At 40.6% G+C, this 18315-nt stretch overlaps 1 protein-coding gene across 4 annotated transcripts in view; it reads left to right on the top strand.

The window, feature by feature from the left end:
- Positions 1 to 18315, top strand: part of LOC149311395 (adhesion G protein-coupled receptor B3) — a 640955-nt gene that overhangs the window by 279809 nt on the left and 342831 nt on the right. For all 4 annotated transcript variants that reach the window (XM_089530992.1, XM_089530991.1, XM_089530988.1 and 1 more), the window contains 2 exons: positions 11813 to 11881; positions 15823 to 15931. In XM_089530992.1, coding sequence (XP_089387118.1) covers positions 11813 to 11881; positions 15823 to 15931 — 178 coding nt within the window. The remainder of the gene's footprint in view (positions 1 to 11812; positions 11882 to 15822; positions 15932 to 18315) is intronic.

Genomic DNA, 18315 nt, shown 5'->3' with positions numbered 1-18315 from the left:
AACCTAAAATTGCATCATTTCTTTTCTTTTCCTTTCCTTTTCTAAATAAATTATATAAAAGACTACCAGATCAGTAAGAAAATTTGGGATTGGGTTTACTTTCATCCAGTTCCTCATCTTTCCTGATACCACAAAATCCGGTAGTTTTCTCTATCCACTCTTCCACCCTTGGGATTCTCTTCTGCTTTCAATAAGGTTAAGTTTCTTTGCATCATGTTTCCATGCTCCCTTCTATAATAGACTACATATAATTGCCTTTCTAGTGATGCATTGTAGGGTATTAGAAGAATGTATTATGTATTTTCTGGCATAGATATCAGGAATCTGATTCATCACTTCTCACAAGTCACTGGATAGCTTTTCCACTGTGTTCACTGAATATTAGATTAGGGTGCCCCCCCCCCACACCATTTCTTTTTATTTTCTAATTAGTCAGTGTACTAAGCATTCTCTATTTACATTCATAAATTTTCTAATTAAAGATTTTCTCCATGATGCCATCAAAATGCTTGCCAACAGCCTTGGAAAAGAGCTGTAACTGAGTGGTAGAAAGTACCTTCTTTGCATGCAGAAGATCCCAGTTTTAGTCTTGGGTCTGTTCCCCCGTCACTCAAGAAGCAACTGATTAATGTTCCCACTCCCTCAGATGAGTGATCTCCCTTGCAACAGGCAGAAATTGGGTCCCTGTCACAATCACAGCACCTAAATGAGAGTATACATAAAGATCATTAATATGAAGCAGTCATGACTGCATAACTCACAATTATGCATTTGCAACTGCCCAATGTTCCTGATAATACATTACTTTTAGAGAAAATTATGAACAATTGTTGTAGTTTTTATAGTAAATATTATATTAATTTGTGTCCTGCTCTTTTCACAGAACTGGGACTCAGAGCGGCTTCACAATATTAAAAGAAAAATACAAATACAATGGACCCTTGTTATACACTGGGGTTTGGTTACAAGATCCCCCGTGTATAACAAAATCCGTGTATGCTCAAGTCCCATTAAATATAATGACATAGCAAAATGGTGTCCATTATAAAAAATGGAAAATCAGGGTTTGATATTCGAAATGTATACTTTTTTGGAACATTTTCAAACCATGTATGCTTGAATCCGTGTATAAAAAATCAGTGTAAAAGAAGGACTGACTGTAAAAACATAGAAAAGAAGTGCATTAAAAATGAATTAAATTATTACAGTGTTCAAATAGATAGCTATTAAAAGAATAAAATACATTTTAAAAGATAAAACTGTATAAAATACTTTAAAATGAAACAATACCCCAATCCGGTCCTTTACAGACATTCTGTTTTAAAAGCCTATCTCAACAGGTAGATCTTAGCCTGCCGGCAGAAGGCCATCAAGCAAGCAGCCATTCTGGCCTCCCTGGGCAGGGAATTCCAGATCTAGGATCAGCTACCAAGAAGGCCCTCACTCACCAACCATGCTTGTGATGGTGGTGGGACAGAGAGAAAGGCCTTGCCAAAGGATCTCAGAGCCTGGGCCCATTCGTACAGGGAAATACGTTCTGCCAAATAGTGTGGACCTGAGTCATATAGGGCTTTATAGGTCATAACCAATAATTTGAATTGTGCCCAAAAACAAACTGGCAGCCAATGGAGCTGTTTCAACAGGGATGTTGTGTAGTCTCTGTAACCTGCCCCAGTTAACAGCCTGGCGGGCAACTCTTCGAACCAGCTGAAGTTTCTGAACACTCTTCAAAGGAAGCCTGCCAGAGAGCCCATTACATTAGTTCAAACGGGATATAACCAAGGCATGTACCACTGAGGTCAGATCTAGCATTTCAAGGAAAGGGCACAGCTGGCGCACAAGCTTTAAATGTGCAAAAGCACTCCTGGTCACTGCAGAGACCTGGGCCTCCAGGTTCAAACTGAGTCCAGGAGGACCCCTAAACTGTGAACCTATGTCTTCATGGGGAGTGTAACCCCATCTAATATAACCTGGATTCCTATTCCCTGATCTGCCTTCTGATTGACCAGGAGCATCTTTGTCTTGTCTGGATTAAGTTTCAATTTGTTTGCTCTCATCCAGTCAATTACTGATGACAGACACTAGTTTAGGACCAGGACAACATCTTTGGATTGGAGTGGAAAGGAGTAGTAGAGTTGAGTGTCATCTGCATATTAATGGCACTGCACCCCAATAATGACAATAAAATAATAATAATGTTTTTAAAGTAAATATTATTTTAATGCATAATGGGGCATTGTCGGAGTTGTAATTCAAAAAAGTCATGCAATAAATCTCCATTGAGACGAAGATTGTATTTGCTGGTCAAGAAGTACTTCTCTGCATTAATTTTATAGTTTAATACTATCCATGTTTACCTGTAAGTAAATCTCCTGTATTTAGATAGAGCTTATGCTTTTTAAAGCATAACAGTGATTTGCATGTTGAGCATTTCCTTGTGTGATGGCTCCCACAAAGGTATACTTAATGTTTTCATGATTTCATTGTGAAAATGTACAGATTTCCCTGCAATTTTTGTCTGATAGGGTTCAAATGCAATCAACTCCAAGAAGAACATATCTCTTTGGAATGATGGGAATTGGTACCTAAATTAGTATGGCAAACAATTTGAGTGCTAGAAATGCTTTTATCCCATACAGAGATTTGAAAGTATTTTTAATATTTATTTATTTATTTATATGATGCATAAGGGGAGCGTTCCAGTTTCAAGGTACTATTCAGATACTACTGAACACAAATTCATTAGCAATTTGGCACTCCTCTTGTCATATGCACAATAATATATGAAATGTTATGTTCCCATTTCACTAATTTTGCTTTATTTCAAAAACTTATACCAAAGGGTATTGTAGCACCTTTGAGACTAACTCAGGAAAGAAGATATTCATAGACTTCAGTTTACTTGCTCAGATGCAAGGAGTGAACAGACCTTTACAAGCAGACTGTGTGAATAACAGCACAAATGCAGAACTAGTGGGCATGGTGATGGGGTGACAAGTTCAATTCAAAAGATTATTGTTGGGGTACAAAGGCAGGAAGAAGAGTGTTACCTAAAGCCAAGCTATCCACATAGCTTAGACTGAAGTCTTTGAAAGCTTACTCTACCATCTTCTTTCTTTCTCTTCATGAGCCAAATAACACATCCTATCTCCCCTTCCCATGGCTATCAGTCCGGATGATACAGGCACAATCTGGTGCGAACTGTCCAGATGATGTACAGCTAGTTCAGCATCAAATCTGGGGCATGCCACCCTTAGAATAGATTAAAAAGCCACCTTTTGCTCCAGAATTTCTAGGAAAATCACGAGCCCTTCAGAGTGACATAGGGCAACTGTTTACAATGCTTTCCACTATGCCTTTCCTCCACTGCGGGCAACAGCATGAGTCACTCTATCTGAGGTTAGGAACGAGGTGCTCAATGTTGATGACATGGCTGAGCATCTTGTTCCTGACCTCAGAGGGAGTGGCCTGCACCAGCAGTAGACCACACAGAAGGATGCACAGCTGCCTGGTGTCACCCTGGAATGCCTCGGGTAATGGGGGCACATTAGGGCATTTTCAAAGCCAGAATACTCCTGGCTACTACTAGAGTATTCTGGCCCATGCACACCCAGCTTCAGTTACTCTCAAAGGTACTAAACTATCACTTTGCTAGAATACCCCTTTGAATACTGATCTAGATGAATATGGCCATGCCTTTGAATTCTACTGCCTTTAAAAGCTTACGTTTTAAATTCCAGCCTGTATTACTATTTGAAAAAATTAAACCTAATTTATGAGGTACACATGCTTAAGCAAGAGGTAGACATGCTTAGGGATTCCCCCTTCCTCCTTTCAGGATGTTTGTTGGATGTGAAAAACAATTCTTGGTTGGGTGTGTGTGTGTGAAGGTGGAAAGATTTGCATCCTCACAAAGGATTAAGTGCTTCTCATCACTTCTTTGCTTCAAATCTTTCCATACACATTGCTTTGCAAGCATTTGGCAACAATGTGGGTTCCCATATATCTTGTTCAGTCCTTAATGCTATTTAGCCGCATCTACTTACATTTGGAGGGGGCTGATTTGATAGCATAAAAGTTGGGGGGGAAATAGAATTTGGATCCAGACCTTTAGAGAAAAACCCTTAAAATCAGTGAGATGTCAGTTAATTATGACTAGTGTAGGTCCCATTGATTTCAGTGGATTTATTCTGAATAAGTTTGAAATTCAACCCATCGTGTTCAGTTCAGTCCAAGCACTCGACTAAATCCAGTTTAGTCTGACTCCTTTAAAAACAACAACATTGGTTCAAGCTGAAGGGTTGCATTTTGAAATGCAAAAAGCAGCAGGATAGCAGACTAGAAATAAACCTGAATTACTCTTTAAAGGGGAAAGGGGGGATAAATATCTGAGTTGAAACCCATCTTTTACAGATAACAATAAAAGTGGGAATGTGCTAGAAGGAATTTTCAAATAAAGTTCTGAGAACCACTTGAAAGAAATTGATTGAAAGAAAATGTGTGTTATTTAAAAGCTGTCCAATATGATTCTAAGTGTCTGATATGTGATTCACTTAAAGATATTCGAATAGGGGAGATAATAAAATGCAGACAGTAAAAGCTTGAGGTCAAAATGTTGGGAAATTATCTTTTCTATTTCAGTTCCTATTTCCTTGAACAGCAAAGGACTAGGCAAAACTGATTATCAGTCCTTTAACTGGTAGAAAGACCCTATTGATGATGATTAAAAATGAGTGTTTATTGGAGCTTTTTTTTTCCAAGTAAATTGCCTAGTCTTTTAGTCTTCCATACTGTGTGTGTTTAGCTGGAAGCAAGCTTGCATCTTTGAGTCTGCATGCTTAGGTTTGCACTTCAGAGCTATAGACTTACTTGGAAGAACATGAAAAGCCAATTTGACATATCAGTTAGCGTGGGGCATGGGAGTCCCAACTTCTAGTTTCCACTGAGTCGGGTTTAAAAATGCACACATTCCTCCAAGCAGGTGATCCAGTTTTGCAGCCCAAGGCAAAAGAAATGATGATTCCCATTTCCAGTCCCATGCACAGAGCCTAACTAGACTTGGAGTTCTTACTTTAGCACTGGCTATTGGACAGCAACCTGGGGTTGGCAATGTAATCTAAACAAAGAAATTCACAGCTCTCTGGTCTCAACACCATAGCCCATACCCCAGCATCTGCTGTATGGAGCAATTTTCTCATTCAGGCTTGCTACAAAGAAACAGTGTGTGACATCAAAAAAAGCCACTTACAGCAATAATCAAACAGGCATACATAGTACAATGGGGCCTTGGTATCTGCTGGAGATTGGTTCCAGGATGCCTTGTGGATACCAAATCCATGGATGCTCATGTCCAAAATAAAATTGAGCATAATAAAATGGCATCACTTATGTAAAATCAAGGTTTGCCTGTTGGATTTTTAAAAATATTTTGAGACCATAGATGGTCGAATCTATGGATACAGAATCCATGGTTATGGAGGGCAGCCTGTAAAATTTGTACTCTCCCCCAATCCTCTCTGCACCATGAATAGCAGAGCTTCTTGTCATCTCACAAATACACATACTACTTTTTACTCTTTCCTCTGGTCGAAAAGAGGTGACATGGTGGGTGAGAGGCAGAACTTGGTAATGGTGGTCTTGCTGTCTAGGGATTCTAAGCTTTGTAATTTAAAAGGTTCTTTCCAGCCTATGCAATAGGGAGGTCTGTGTTCACAACACTACAGCCTAAAGGCCTGTTTAGGTGCACAGAATGTGTTTTTGACCATCGCTCCCTCTGTGGGGAATCTCTTCTTATATCCCATTACTGCCACCAAATGTGGGGTTTTCCACTCAGGCAACCCCACCAGTCCCAGCAACTGTGAGGATTCCTCTCAGGCAATCACACCACTGTGGCCAAATGTGGGAGTCTGTATTCTTAGCCTACCAAATATGAAGCCTTCCACAGTGTTCATTGCAAACATACAGTCTAAGAGCTTTCCCTGATCCCCACCTTAGTTACACACAAGGACTTTTTCCCGTTGCCCCTGTGTGATGTCAACTTTAGTGTCAATCTAAATGCCCTCAAAAGGTCCTGTGAGGATTTACACCACTTTTATCCCCAACAGGACACCACCCTTCACTTGTCAAACTTACCACTACAAACACCTTATCTGAAACTCGAGTCTCAGAATGATAGTCATTCCAGAGGCCAACATTGTATAAAAACAAAAAGAAAACGTTATTTAAATAAAATTTCTTATGACTCAGTCCTATGGAATACTAGGATTTGTAGTTAAACATAAAACAGATTATATTGATATAACATTCAAAATACACATATACTCCTCTCAGATTAAATCAGACCCAATCACTCCAAACTTTTTTCTCACTCTAACCCTAGTCTAAGTCAAACCCTACCCAAACACTTTTCTCAAGCCCCAGGCTAAACTGATGTCTCCTCAAACTTAAACTTTCACAGTAATTCACCGATTGCCTTGTGCAAATTTTCTCAAACATTCCACAAGTCAGCATTCACTTCATCACTGCATACTCTGACCCCTCCCAAGAGTGGCATCCCTAGGGTTGGTGTCACCCAGTGCGGTAACTCATGGTGTCACCCCCCATTGACCTTCCATACCACATCATACAGAATCCTTAGTAATTTTTTGTATTAATAATTCCCATCTATCACTGAACTGTAGCTGTGACATAAGCAACTAGCAAACTTTAAATTACTTATTTTGGCCCTCTTCAGACAGGCCTTTGCGGCACCCCTGTCACATGCTAGGGGTTGGCCAAGGGCGCACCGCCCATACTGGCCTCACGCCTAGCACTTGACGGGGGCATCAAAATGGCGGGGCCCTGTACACATGGGCACCGCCATTTTGACACGATGCACGCTTAGTGTTCGCACATCCTGGCATCATTGTGACGCTGCAAGTGTTCCATTGGCACACTACAGCATCACAAACGCACCGCAAGAAGAACCCGCTTTTTAAGGGTTCTTTTTGCTGCACGAGGAAGCCGCATGATTTGTCTGCTGCGGCTCCCTCGCGCACCAAAACAAGGTGCGGATAGACCACCCTATTTGGGCGGTCTGTATCCCGCCTTAAATTACAATATCATATACACAGCCTAAATGTATTTACATTTAGTTTCATGTTTCATGTGGCTGATGTGAAAATTTGGTATGATGTGATATTTTTAAATAAAAATTTAAAAGAGTAAAATTTTAAAAAATACTTGAATTCAAGGCTTAAGTTAAGATTTCTACGCATGTATTTTTGTTACTCACTTTTCAAGATGGGGGGGGGGAATCTGTCAATGGATCTGTGAAGCCATTCACTTGAAATCAGGAGCTCAAGATAAGTAGTAGAAATTTCAGATGCTTGATCTCTGACACTTTTAAAGAAAATGAAACTATCCCTGTCTTTGCTTCAGTGTGGCAAGGAGGGAAGACAAACCTGAAACACTGACTCAGTGTGGAAGTGCCTACCTCTCCGCTTCCTAGACCTTCTCTTTGAGCGTGCATGCAGCCTTCAAAAAGAAAGGCCAGAGGAAGATTTGCTCCAGAGGCAGCAAAGGAAAAGGGGAGCCAGTGCCTGTGCAAGGGGGCGGGCGGGCACTGGGGCTCTCCTTAATACTAAACTTCACTCTTCTCCAAATGGTGGTGCTCTTAAGGTTTCTGTATTCTGTATTTTCTCAGTACTTTAGGGTATCAAAAATAAACTGTGTTAAAATGGAACATTTCAAGCCTTTTAAAAAATATATCAGCAACTTGTAAAAAAAACTGATAAAAGCAAGCAGCTGTGATGAAATTAACCCTCCTTCTCTCCATCTCTCCCACTCCCAGGCTTGCTGGTTCTCTGCTGGCACTGCCTGCTTCACCTCACCTCATAAATCACCTGCAAACCTTTGGGCAGAAAGGCTGATAAGTGGTGGGTGGGAGCAAAAGCTAGACTTAAATCAAAGTGTTGCTTCTCATTAAGGGCCTGAACGGACAGGCCTAAATAAAGCTGCTTTAGGTCACTTTAGAGGTATGCTGTTTAAATGATGCATGCGCCCTAAGAGGCTGGAAGCCACACCAAAACTTCGCTCCAGTCCTAAGGACTGAAGTGCAGCTTTGGTGCAGCTTTGGGCCTCTTAAGATGCGTGTGTCATTTAAATAGCATTCCTCCAAAGTGACCCAAAGCAGATTTATTTGGGCATATCTGTTCGGGCCCAAAGTTCCCTTGAAAGTCCCAAAGCACAGGGATGAGGATGGGCAGGGGAAGAAAACACAATGAAACAAGCCTCTCTTCTCTAGCCTCCCCTAAGAAGGATGGGGTGATTCATACCTGTTTATTTATTGTCGGAGCCCTCTTTCTCACTCCCCCTTCTCAGTTTGCATTTTGTGGAAGAAAAAATATGGCCAAAAAGGGACAGGGAAGGGCTTCAGCAGCTGCTGATGAAAGACTGGATTTTGCCTCCGTTGTGCCTTTGCAATTTTTTTTTCTTGTTTTGCTCTGCATCTTTGGCCGCTGCACCCCATTCCTCATTCCTTCCCTCCAACAGAGGATTGATCCTTGAGGTGTGTGCCATCCCTGCCTGTCACTCACATAAACCCCACATGCTTACTTGTCATGACCTGCAAGGGCTCCTGTTCTTGAGGCAACTAAGGTTTTCCTACAAGCACGCCTATTGCAAGTCCATTCCTCCTTCCTTGCATCTCCTTTCTCCCCCACTCAGCTCCGGCCCCCTCCCCTTCCCCTAGCCTTCCAGCAACAGAGACGCTCTCCTTACTCACTGAAGTGACTGCTAGAAAGAGAGTGCCTTCTTCACCCACTGAGCTACCCTTCCCCCACATTCCTTGGATGTTTGAAAGACAGTGATGTCACCCCCTTAAGGTGTCACCTGGTGCAGTCCACACACACACCCCCTCCGCACTCCATTAGGAAAGCTACTGCCAATAGTTCTTTACTTCATACTGACACTATAACTCCAGCAACAATTATATATACAAAAACATGACATCACATGCCTTATAGTGCGCCCATTCCTTATGCAGGCACACCATACATGGCTTCTGATTTACGCGGAAGCTGCACTGTAATAGGTAAAATGGCATGTGTGGCCACTGCACGTGCATGCTGCACCGCCACATACACAAGTCCCATTCAGTATAATGGGGCTTGAGCATAGGCAGAATTTTAGTTACGTGGGGGGGGGGGGGGGCTGGAACGGATCCCCTGCATAAGGCGAGGTTCTCCTGTATTAGGAAATGATAGGAAATAAAATAAAAATTAACCCATGAATATATATTTACACGATCAGTGTAACATGATTTTGCAAACGCAAGAAAGACAGAAAAAGTGGCTTCTGACTAAGAGGATATCTTAGACTATAAATATCTTTTGGGAGTTTACAAGTTTATGAAATTTTACATGATTGCAGCTGTAAAATATATTTTCTGACCAGACCTATTACAACAATGCAAATATGCACTCAAAGTTGAGAGCAAAACATAAATGATACATAATTCCCTTACAGGGTATGCATCTAACTGCAGAATTAATACAGTTTGACACTGCTTTGATTACTATGAATCAATTCTGTGGAATTCTGGGATCTGGAATTTTGTGAGATACTAAGTTTTCTCTGTCAGAGAACTCTGGTGACACAACAAACTACAAATCCTAATATTCCATAGGATTGAGTCATAGAAATTAAAGCAGTGTCAAACTGCATTAATTCTGCAGTGTGGCAACAGCCAGAGATGGCTATTGGTTCCCATATCAATAAGATGGTAAAGCCACACCAGATTCTAGTCTCAAATAGGTTCTGCAAGGTAGCTCCTTTAAAGTTCAATCTGAAAGTCAGAGCAGATTTTACCACCCCACTGTTATGGTCACCACTATTTGCTTGTACAGTGGGCCCTTGTTATATGCTGGGGTTTGTTTCCAAGATCCCCCGTGGATAACAAAATCCGTGGATGCTCAAGTCCTATTAAATAATACCTGTCTTAATGCGGCAATGGACTGGATGAGGGAAAACAAACTCAAATTGAATCCAGATAAGACAGGAATGGAGTTATGCCAGCCAGTTCTGGATGAGATCACACTTCCCCTGAAGGTCTCTCTTTGCAGCTTGGGGTGCTCCTGGACACGTCGCTTCAACTGATGGTTCAGGTGGATGCGATGGTCAGGAGCACTTGCTATCAGCTTCGGCTGGTATGCCAACTGCACCCCTTCCTGGGGCAGGGAGACCTTGAAACAGTAGTACATGCGCTGGTAAGCTCTCAACTCGACTGAAACACGCTCTACATAGGGCTACCCTTGTGCCAAGTTCGGAAACTTCAATTGGTACAAAATATGGCAGCCAGGCTGGTCACGTGCACATCCAGAACTTCCCATATTACACCGGTTCTAAAATCTCTCCACTGGCTGCTTATCAGTTTCCGGGCAAGGTACAAGGTGTTGGTTTTAACCTTTAAAGCCCTATATGGCTTGGGTCTTGACTTCTTGCAGGAGCACCTTCTCCCATATAATCCACGCGCACTCTTCGTTCTGCTGGGAAGAATCTGCTACAACTTAGGAGGACTAGACTTTCAGCAGTGACCCAAAGATCTTTTTCATCAGCCGCTCCTAGACTCTGGAACGACCTGCTGCACAAGAGCCATCAGATTACCACCTTGGAAACCTTCAATAATCTCTTCCGGCAGGCCTTTCCAGGCTAGAACATACTTGCTGACCTGCCTCTCTCCCCCCCCCCCCTTCATCCTCCATCTTTTATCTTTTACCCGGACTCCACCTGAAAAATTTTTTATCTCATTTTAGTGTATTTGTACATTAATGGTTTTTTTTTGTTTTTGTTTAATCTCTTTTTAAGACTCAATTGTGTTTTTATGCTGGGGGAGGGTTGGGAATTTTTGGATTTTTAATGCATTTCTCTTTTAATTGTATGTTATTTTACTGCTGTAATCCACTTGGATTACCTGAGATTAAGCAGAATAATAATAATAATAATAATAATAATAATAAAATATAATGACATAGCAAAATGGTGTCCCTTATAAAAAATGGAAAATCAAGGTTTGATATTTGAAATGTATACTTTTTAAAAAAACATTTTCAAACTGTGGAATTTAAAAAAATTGTGTATAAGAAGGGCCGACTGTATACATTTCCATATTAATTTGCTGCAGCAAAAATAGCATCCTTGTGGTATTTTGAAGGCAATGGCCAATTCATTGGTCATGTTTATGACATGCATATCTGGTTATATACATTCCAGTTGCTTGAATGATGAGGTTATTTTAAAAAAAAAAACCATACCAGTTTGAAATGGTCATGCATTGTGAACTTGTAAATCTATAAAAAAATAATGAAAATCATAAATCATAAATCTGCTTCCCAGAAAATCTAGCTCATAAGACCACATCTATAATAACAGAAGCTTACATTCTAACATTAAGGTAATTACATCAACTCACAAAACTTAATGACAAGAAAACTGAAGTATCCATGACCAGTACATTTGATTTTCACCAGAAGTATGCCAGTAGGGATAATAATACTGCTGTTTATTACATGAGATCCTTCCTTAGAGGTCTTCAAACAGAGGCTGGACGGTCATCTGTCGGGGATGCTTTGATTGTGGTTTCCTACATGGCAGGGGGTTGGACTGGATGGCCCTTGCGGTCTCTTCCAACTCTGATTCTATGAATTCATTTATTTCATTTCCTTATGATCAGATATAAGCTACAAATCCTACACCCCAAAACATACCGAGCCTTTGCTGTGTTACATGCTATGGATTCTTTTCACAGAAGTTCATTGTTTTCTTTCATTTTCAGAACTTCTTTCAAATAGTTAGCAACCTTCTGGATGAAGAGAATAAAGAGAAATGGGAAGATGCACAACAGGTAAATCTTTGAAGATAACTGCTTACTCACCACTAATGACTGGGGGAAAAAACCCAATATGGCAGCTTTTCCCACATAAATGACTACTGCTTTATTTGTACTTTCAATTTTTATTGATGAAGTCTCTGATGTAATTGGAGGAAGAGGCTTAATCATTGCAGATTTAATATTTCCATTGCTGAGGAAGAAAAGAAGGCACAAATAACACAAGAGACAACCAATTGGCACAAAAAAAAGGCCACAACTTTATTGAATAGAACAGCAAGAGGAAAAGAGGGTTGACCTGAGAGCATGAGGTCTGGATCTGTTATCCACCAACACGTGTTGGTCGATGAACCGAACTGCCTGGTCACAGCCGGGCTTTGGAATAGCAGAAGGGTAACTGGCTTAAAGTGAGCCCACACTTTGGGAGCCAGTTATGCACATATGTGCATCTTCGCCCCATGTCACTGTGGGACGCTGAATCGATGATGCCCTTGCACTGGCGACATCGCTAACCGTAAGCACCTCTGGGTTCCAGTTGGACTGCCAATCCAGTGCTCCACAGCATAGGAAACCAGGTCTGAGACCTATATCACTGCCACCCTTGAAAAGCTGTGACAGTGCATCACCACCCTGAAACAAGGGAGGGAGGGAGGGTGGGGAGCCAGCAAAAATGGCACCGAACACTGGTGCAGCCAGGGACTACATAGGCCAGCTGGCCAATAGGAAGCCAGGAAGCCAGGTGAGATCACTCCCCCGGCCTCCTGGCCAATCACAGGGCTGCAGCCCCAGCAGCCACTAATCCTGGGCCACTTCCACCATCCCAAGGGAACCTGGGAGTTGTAGTTCACAGGGCATGTAGACCGAGGGATCAGCCAGCCGGCCCCGTAACCTGGAGGCTCGTGCCGCCATATGGGACCGGTGCCGCCAGACCACTAAGGGGAACATCTCCGTCTTCCTGCCACAGCCAGAGGACCAACCTGGTGAATCAGGTGGTCCCATTTTGAAAACTTCCTCAGAAGAGGTACTGCTCATAGATTTGTAAAGGAAAAGCTGACAGAAATGTGCTGTTTCAGCCCCTATATCTTTGTAGAATATTGAAGAATCTGTATTTTTCTTGTATTTATCAATCTGTATCTAGTTAGAGTTTTCCAGAATTTGTCTTTTTGATTACTTGAACTGTCAAGGTCATGAACAATAAGCTAGTCTAGTAGGCAGAACAACATTAAGGTATGTTATACTTTGAATCTGCAGGTTATTTATAGTAACAATACAGAAATGATGTAGCCTTAAACCAAGTATATATGTATATATTTTGGAAAGTTAACAGTTATGCCCTTCTCTACTTCTATGATGCCATAACCCAAAAGGAGCATATCTAATCCTGACATCAGCAATGTCATCTTATGGCTTTGTTTGTTTTCTCTCACATTTTAAGTGGCAATGCTACCTTTCTTTTCTTTTTTGTAAAAAAGACACCCCCCTTTTTTGCTAACCTTTGTTGGTGCTTTGCACAGTAATTATGTCAAAGTGGTTAATTTTATCCATACCTTTCTGCACTGCCCAGAATCCATTTTGATGAAGGGTCATTCAGAAATATTTTACAGACATAATACAGGGGGAGTCTAAGCTCTTATGCTCTGAAAACCTGAAAGACTGATGTTTTAGAGACAGTTGTCTAGCTTCATTGTATATTCAGGCACAGGTACACAGAAGAAAGAAATATATAAATAATATACATTGGTTGTGAACGGAACAGAAGACCTTAAGTCATTGTTTCTTGCTTTGAAAGTACTGAAGTTGTTCATTTGATATTGGCTTGAGATTTCAGAGCATTTGCTTTTATAGCAAATGACATTCTCACCCTCTCCAGACGAGGGTACATAACACACAAGTCTGGCGATGGTGTTTGATACCTGACATACAAAATCCACAAACTCCCTTCTCCAGGAATAAAAATACAAACCTTCAACAAAAACTGTATGACAAAACTAAAGATATAGCTGTGTTAGTCTGTAGAATCAGTATGTAGAGAGATCTTGTAGCACTGCTAGACATATACATACCTCAACTAGATATATACATAGCTAGAAATGTACTCAGCTATAGTTTAAAGTAGCATTAGCAGCACTTTTTGAAGAAGGGTTGACAACTTTTTCTCTACTAAGGACTCTATTCCCTTGTAAGCAGGCCATCAGCACTTCCATGCTGGTGCTGGGCAAGTCCAACATAGGCAGACCCTTATTTATCTTATAATCATCTTCAATTTCTCTCTCTGTGTGTATCATGCTTCTTTTCCTGTCTCCCTTTCTTCCTGCCCATCCAGCAGCCTCCAGGGGAAGGGGCATATTACACTTGCAGAGATCAGAGCTGATTGCTTGGAAAGGGCTTTGAAAATTAGGGCTTGCATGAAATGAAATTGTGAGTCAGATCAGATCAGACTGAGGCATTCAGTCTGGCCACTCAGCCTTTAAAGGCTGTTGTGGTGCACTCGTGCACACATACACATTCCTCAAAACTGAAATGTCATATGTGTATTTTAAGCTGAAGTATTTTTATTTAGCCAAACCATTGTGCCATTGAGCATTTTAGTCCAGCTGCTGTTTTATTAATACGGTGTTTTATATTGTTTGTGAAATTCATGGTAAGACCTGCATATTTTACCTTTTTGTATCTTTTTGTTTGTTTGCAAGGTCCCTGGCATTAATGGGCAGGATGAAAGGGAACATGTTTTAAATGAATAAATAATCAGGAAAAAATGTATACCTTTCTGACAGAAAGTCAGGAGAAAGTTACTACCAAAAGGACCATGGAACATATTTTTTCTGAGATTCACAGCTGCACCCAGTGACAATCTGTAGAGTCACTACAGACAATAGGATGAGATTCTCCTAGGTTTGCACATGTTTAATTCAGAGTGCTTGAAAGAAAACAAAATGAGATTGCTTAGCTGGAAAGAGCTCACTTTCCACAAGTTGCCATTGTTTAGATTAGGTGAAATATTCATTGTCTTTCATAAACCACACATACATATTTTATGACCTGTGAATAGAGGGACTTAGCACGAGGACTTTCAAAAGTCCTTCTGCATGGATTTATCATTTTAGAAGGCACTGCTGCAGGTTTGGCTCCAGATGAAGGTTGAGCAAGAGTTCTGCTCATACAGAGCACAAGGGGGAAATTCTCCACAATTCCTCCTTCCTTCTGCAACCTCATTGCCTACTGAAAGGTGTTCCTGAGCATGGGCCAATGAGAACATCATGAGAACAGGACAACATGGGGTAATAGAGGGAGATGGAAGAGATCCAAGAGCTTGACTTGCTGTGGTGAGGAGCCTCCTTTTGTGAAAAGAAGGATCTCTTTTGTTCATGGACTGGCCAGTCTGGATTTACTCCCATGTGTTTTTAGATGGGGTAAATATTTGTCAAAAGCTAGAATATTTGTTTGTGGTGGGGTCCAAACACCAAACAAGAACCATTTCTGCCACATGGGATAAACCATTTGTTTGAAATCTTTTCCAACCCTCTTGCTAAAAAATACTGCACCTACAAAGTTAGCTTCTCACGCCACAGTAGTTGTACTGCTTAAATGCACTGTTTGCTTCTTCATCTTCTTTGTGTTCACAATTAACATGAGACACAGGAGTCAAGGTTTGTGGGGATTGCAGCATGTGAGGAAGGGGTATTAGCCCTTTCCCCTTCCAACTTGCTCTTAAAAAATCCTTGCCCCACCATTAATGTTTTTGATGGACAAGAGAAGACGAAGGAGAGCTGAGTTGATGCTTTGTTTAGCATACCATCATAAACATCAAGCAAACAAGAGCATTATAATTTAAATACTAATTAGAGTGAGATTTCTGGGTTCTGTTAATTTTGTTATGCTGGGAATGCTTGTTATTTTGGTTTCACTGTATGCTTGAGGTCTTGTGGTTATTCTGTGTCTGACCTTCATTTTTTTAGATCTATCCAGGCTCAGTAGAACTAATGCAGGTGATTGAAGATTTTATACACATTGTTGGAATGGGGATGATGGACTTTCAGAATTCATACTTAATGACTGGAAATGTAGGTAAGAAATAGGAATTTTTTTCTCATATAAGCTATGTTGAAAAATACCAAATATGCATTGTATGAACAGTTTGGGAGGCAAGAGGAATTGAGATCTACCCTGTTTTTCAAACTTTTAAAAATAGCAATCATGAAATAATATACATCATACAATATATATCATATAAGATATACCTAATGGGTATATCTTAGAAAAGCAGTTGGTTAATAGGAAGCAAAATATACATTGCAACCTTCATTGATTGGAATCGGATTGGAATCAGACTGGTTATATACAACACAAGTAGACTTTAACAAGAAGAAAGAAATAAACCTCTCCAGAAGTTACTTTTACATGATTTCTACTCACATTTGAATCATGTTGTGCATACTGTGATTCTAAGGCTAAAATATGTTAGTTCAACACTATCTTCTCTGAGAAGCAGTTACCTGTTATTGTGGTTTGGTATTATCTAACAGTTACTAGTTAAGCAGGCCAGGGAGGCTTGCACTGTAGTCCATAGTGACTTTATACTTACACTTTTTTAGTACACTTTGGAGTATTGTATTTATCTCTTCCCACATTCAAACCCCATGTAAATATTTGTATTTAAATAGACAATTTTATTTGTGAGAGCTACATTTGTGGCCTTAGAAACAAGCACTTTGGTTTTAAAAGTGTAACATAATAATGGTCTTTATTTTGGAGATGCTCTGGCTGCTTTCTTTCAATCCTAGATCCCTGTTTCCCAACCAATATCAATCAGTGTCTAATCACTGCATTCCCATTGTGGGTGTGGCTGAGTCAAAGTTCCTACTGCTGGGCTGGAATAATTTAGAAGCTATGACTTCCTAGTGCCATTCAGAATGTGCATCAAAGTTGCTAAATTATTAGATGCCTAGTTCTGTATTCACCACCATCATCACTAACCCACTCACAGTTCATAACATGACTGCAATTTCAGGTTTCATTAGGGAACAATTAAGAAATTCCAGTTGAAGGAGGTATGTGATTACAGCAAGGTTTTAAGGTCTGTTTCTGAATATATTGAATAATTAAATTGCCAACCCACCCTCAAGTGTACATCAAGAGAATTTGTCAGTTACTTCTTTAGTACCTCATATTGGTAACAGATATAGCTTTTCCTGGGGAATAGCGATATGTATTGTGATACCAGTAAAAAAAGCCCTATGAAGAAACTTGCCAAAAAAAACCTATAATAGGTTCACCAGGGTTGCTATAAGCTGGAAATGATTTGAAAGCATATGACAGCAACAATAGGCTAGTCCATGACAGGAGAAGGTAGCTGTCCCAATTTGATCCTCCCTGTTTTAGCATACATGCAATGCCTTATTCCCAGCTGGGTGGGCAGAGGACTGCAGCCTTAATGTATAGTAAATCATCTTCAGTGTCCCTGGGCAGAAGCAAAGGAGTAGGCCTTACATGTAACAACAACTGGTGTATGGCTATTATGAATGTGCCTTCTTTTTACAGTGAATAGACTGGTGAACTCTCTCCTCAGAGAACTCTGATGTTCTTTTCTAATCAGACAAAACCCTCCTTATTTGCCCAAACATTTAATTTTTAATAATCGGTCTAGCGAATTGTTTTAACTCCTGTGTTTATTCTGTTGTTTAATAGCAATAGCAATATTGATACCAGTATATATCTGGTATACTGCTTATCAGTGAACTAAGTACTCCCTAAGCGGTTTACAGTGCGTATAAGCTAATTGCCCCCAAGAAGTGGAGTACTCATTTTACCAACCTACAGAAGGATGCAAGGCTGAGTCGACGTTGGAGCCCCTGGGAACGAACTCACAACCTTGTGGCTGCAGTACAGGCATTTAACAACTGTGCCACCAGGGCTCCCTGGTTAATCGTTCTTGTGGCCATTTTTTATTTATTTGATTTTACTGTTATTGTTTTATAATGATTCTTGTAAGCTGCCCTGGACATAGCCTGGTATAAAATAACATGTGGTTTTGATTTAAATGGAAGAAATGGTTACAACTGGGTTGAATAGCTGCAACAAATCCTAGCTAGGAACTTGAAGCCATGAGAACCAGCAACATTAGTAGTGGTTTTTATACCACCAATGGGATCAGATTTCTATTGTTATTTTATTTGGGCTAAAATCATGTTGGTGCACAGAGATGGTTGCAGAGGAAGATACAGGAGAGGGGATGACTTAGAGAATCAGCTGTGCCATGGGCAGGTGCTTGTGTAAGTCATCATCCTCAGAGCCCCTTGGCTGAGAGCCAAGCAATCAACACAGAATCAGCATCCTTCCCTGCTTTCTATTCCCTTTCCCACTGCTGGTGCATCTTTGACCTCTTTCTTCATGCTTTCACCAGTGTTGTTTTGTGTGAATGGATCCAGCAGGATTCTAGTCTTATTTATTAC

Source organism: Sceloporus occidentalis, unplaced genomic scaffold (genome assembly GCF_023333645.1).
Source record: "Sceloporus occidentalis isolate IW3139 unplaced genomic scaffold, rSceOcc1.0.p SCAF_6, whole genome shotgun sequence".
Taxonomy (NCBI): Eukaryota; Metazoa; Chordata; class Lepidosauria; order Squamata; family Phrynosomatidae; genus Sceloporus; species Sceloporus occidentalis.
Note: the sequence above shows the minus strand (reverse complement) of the source record. Positions and strands in the feature narration are given on the sequence as shown.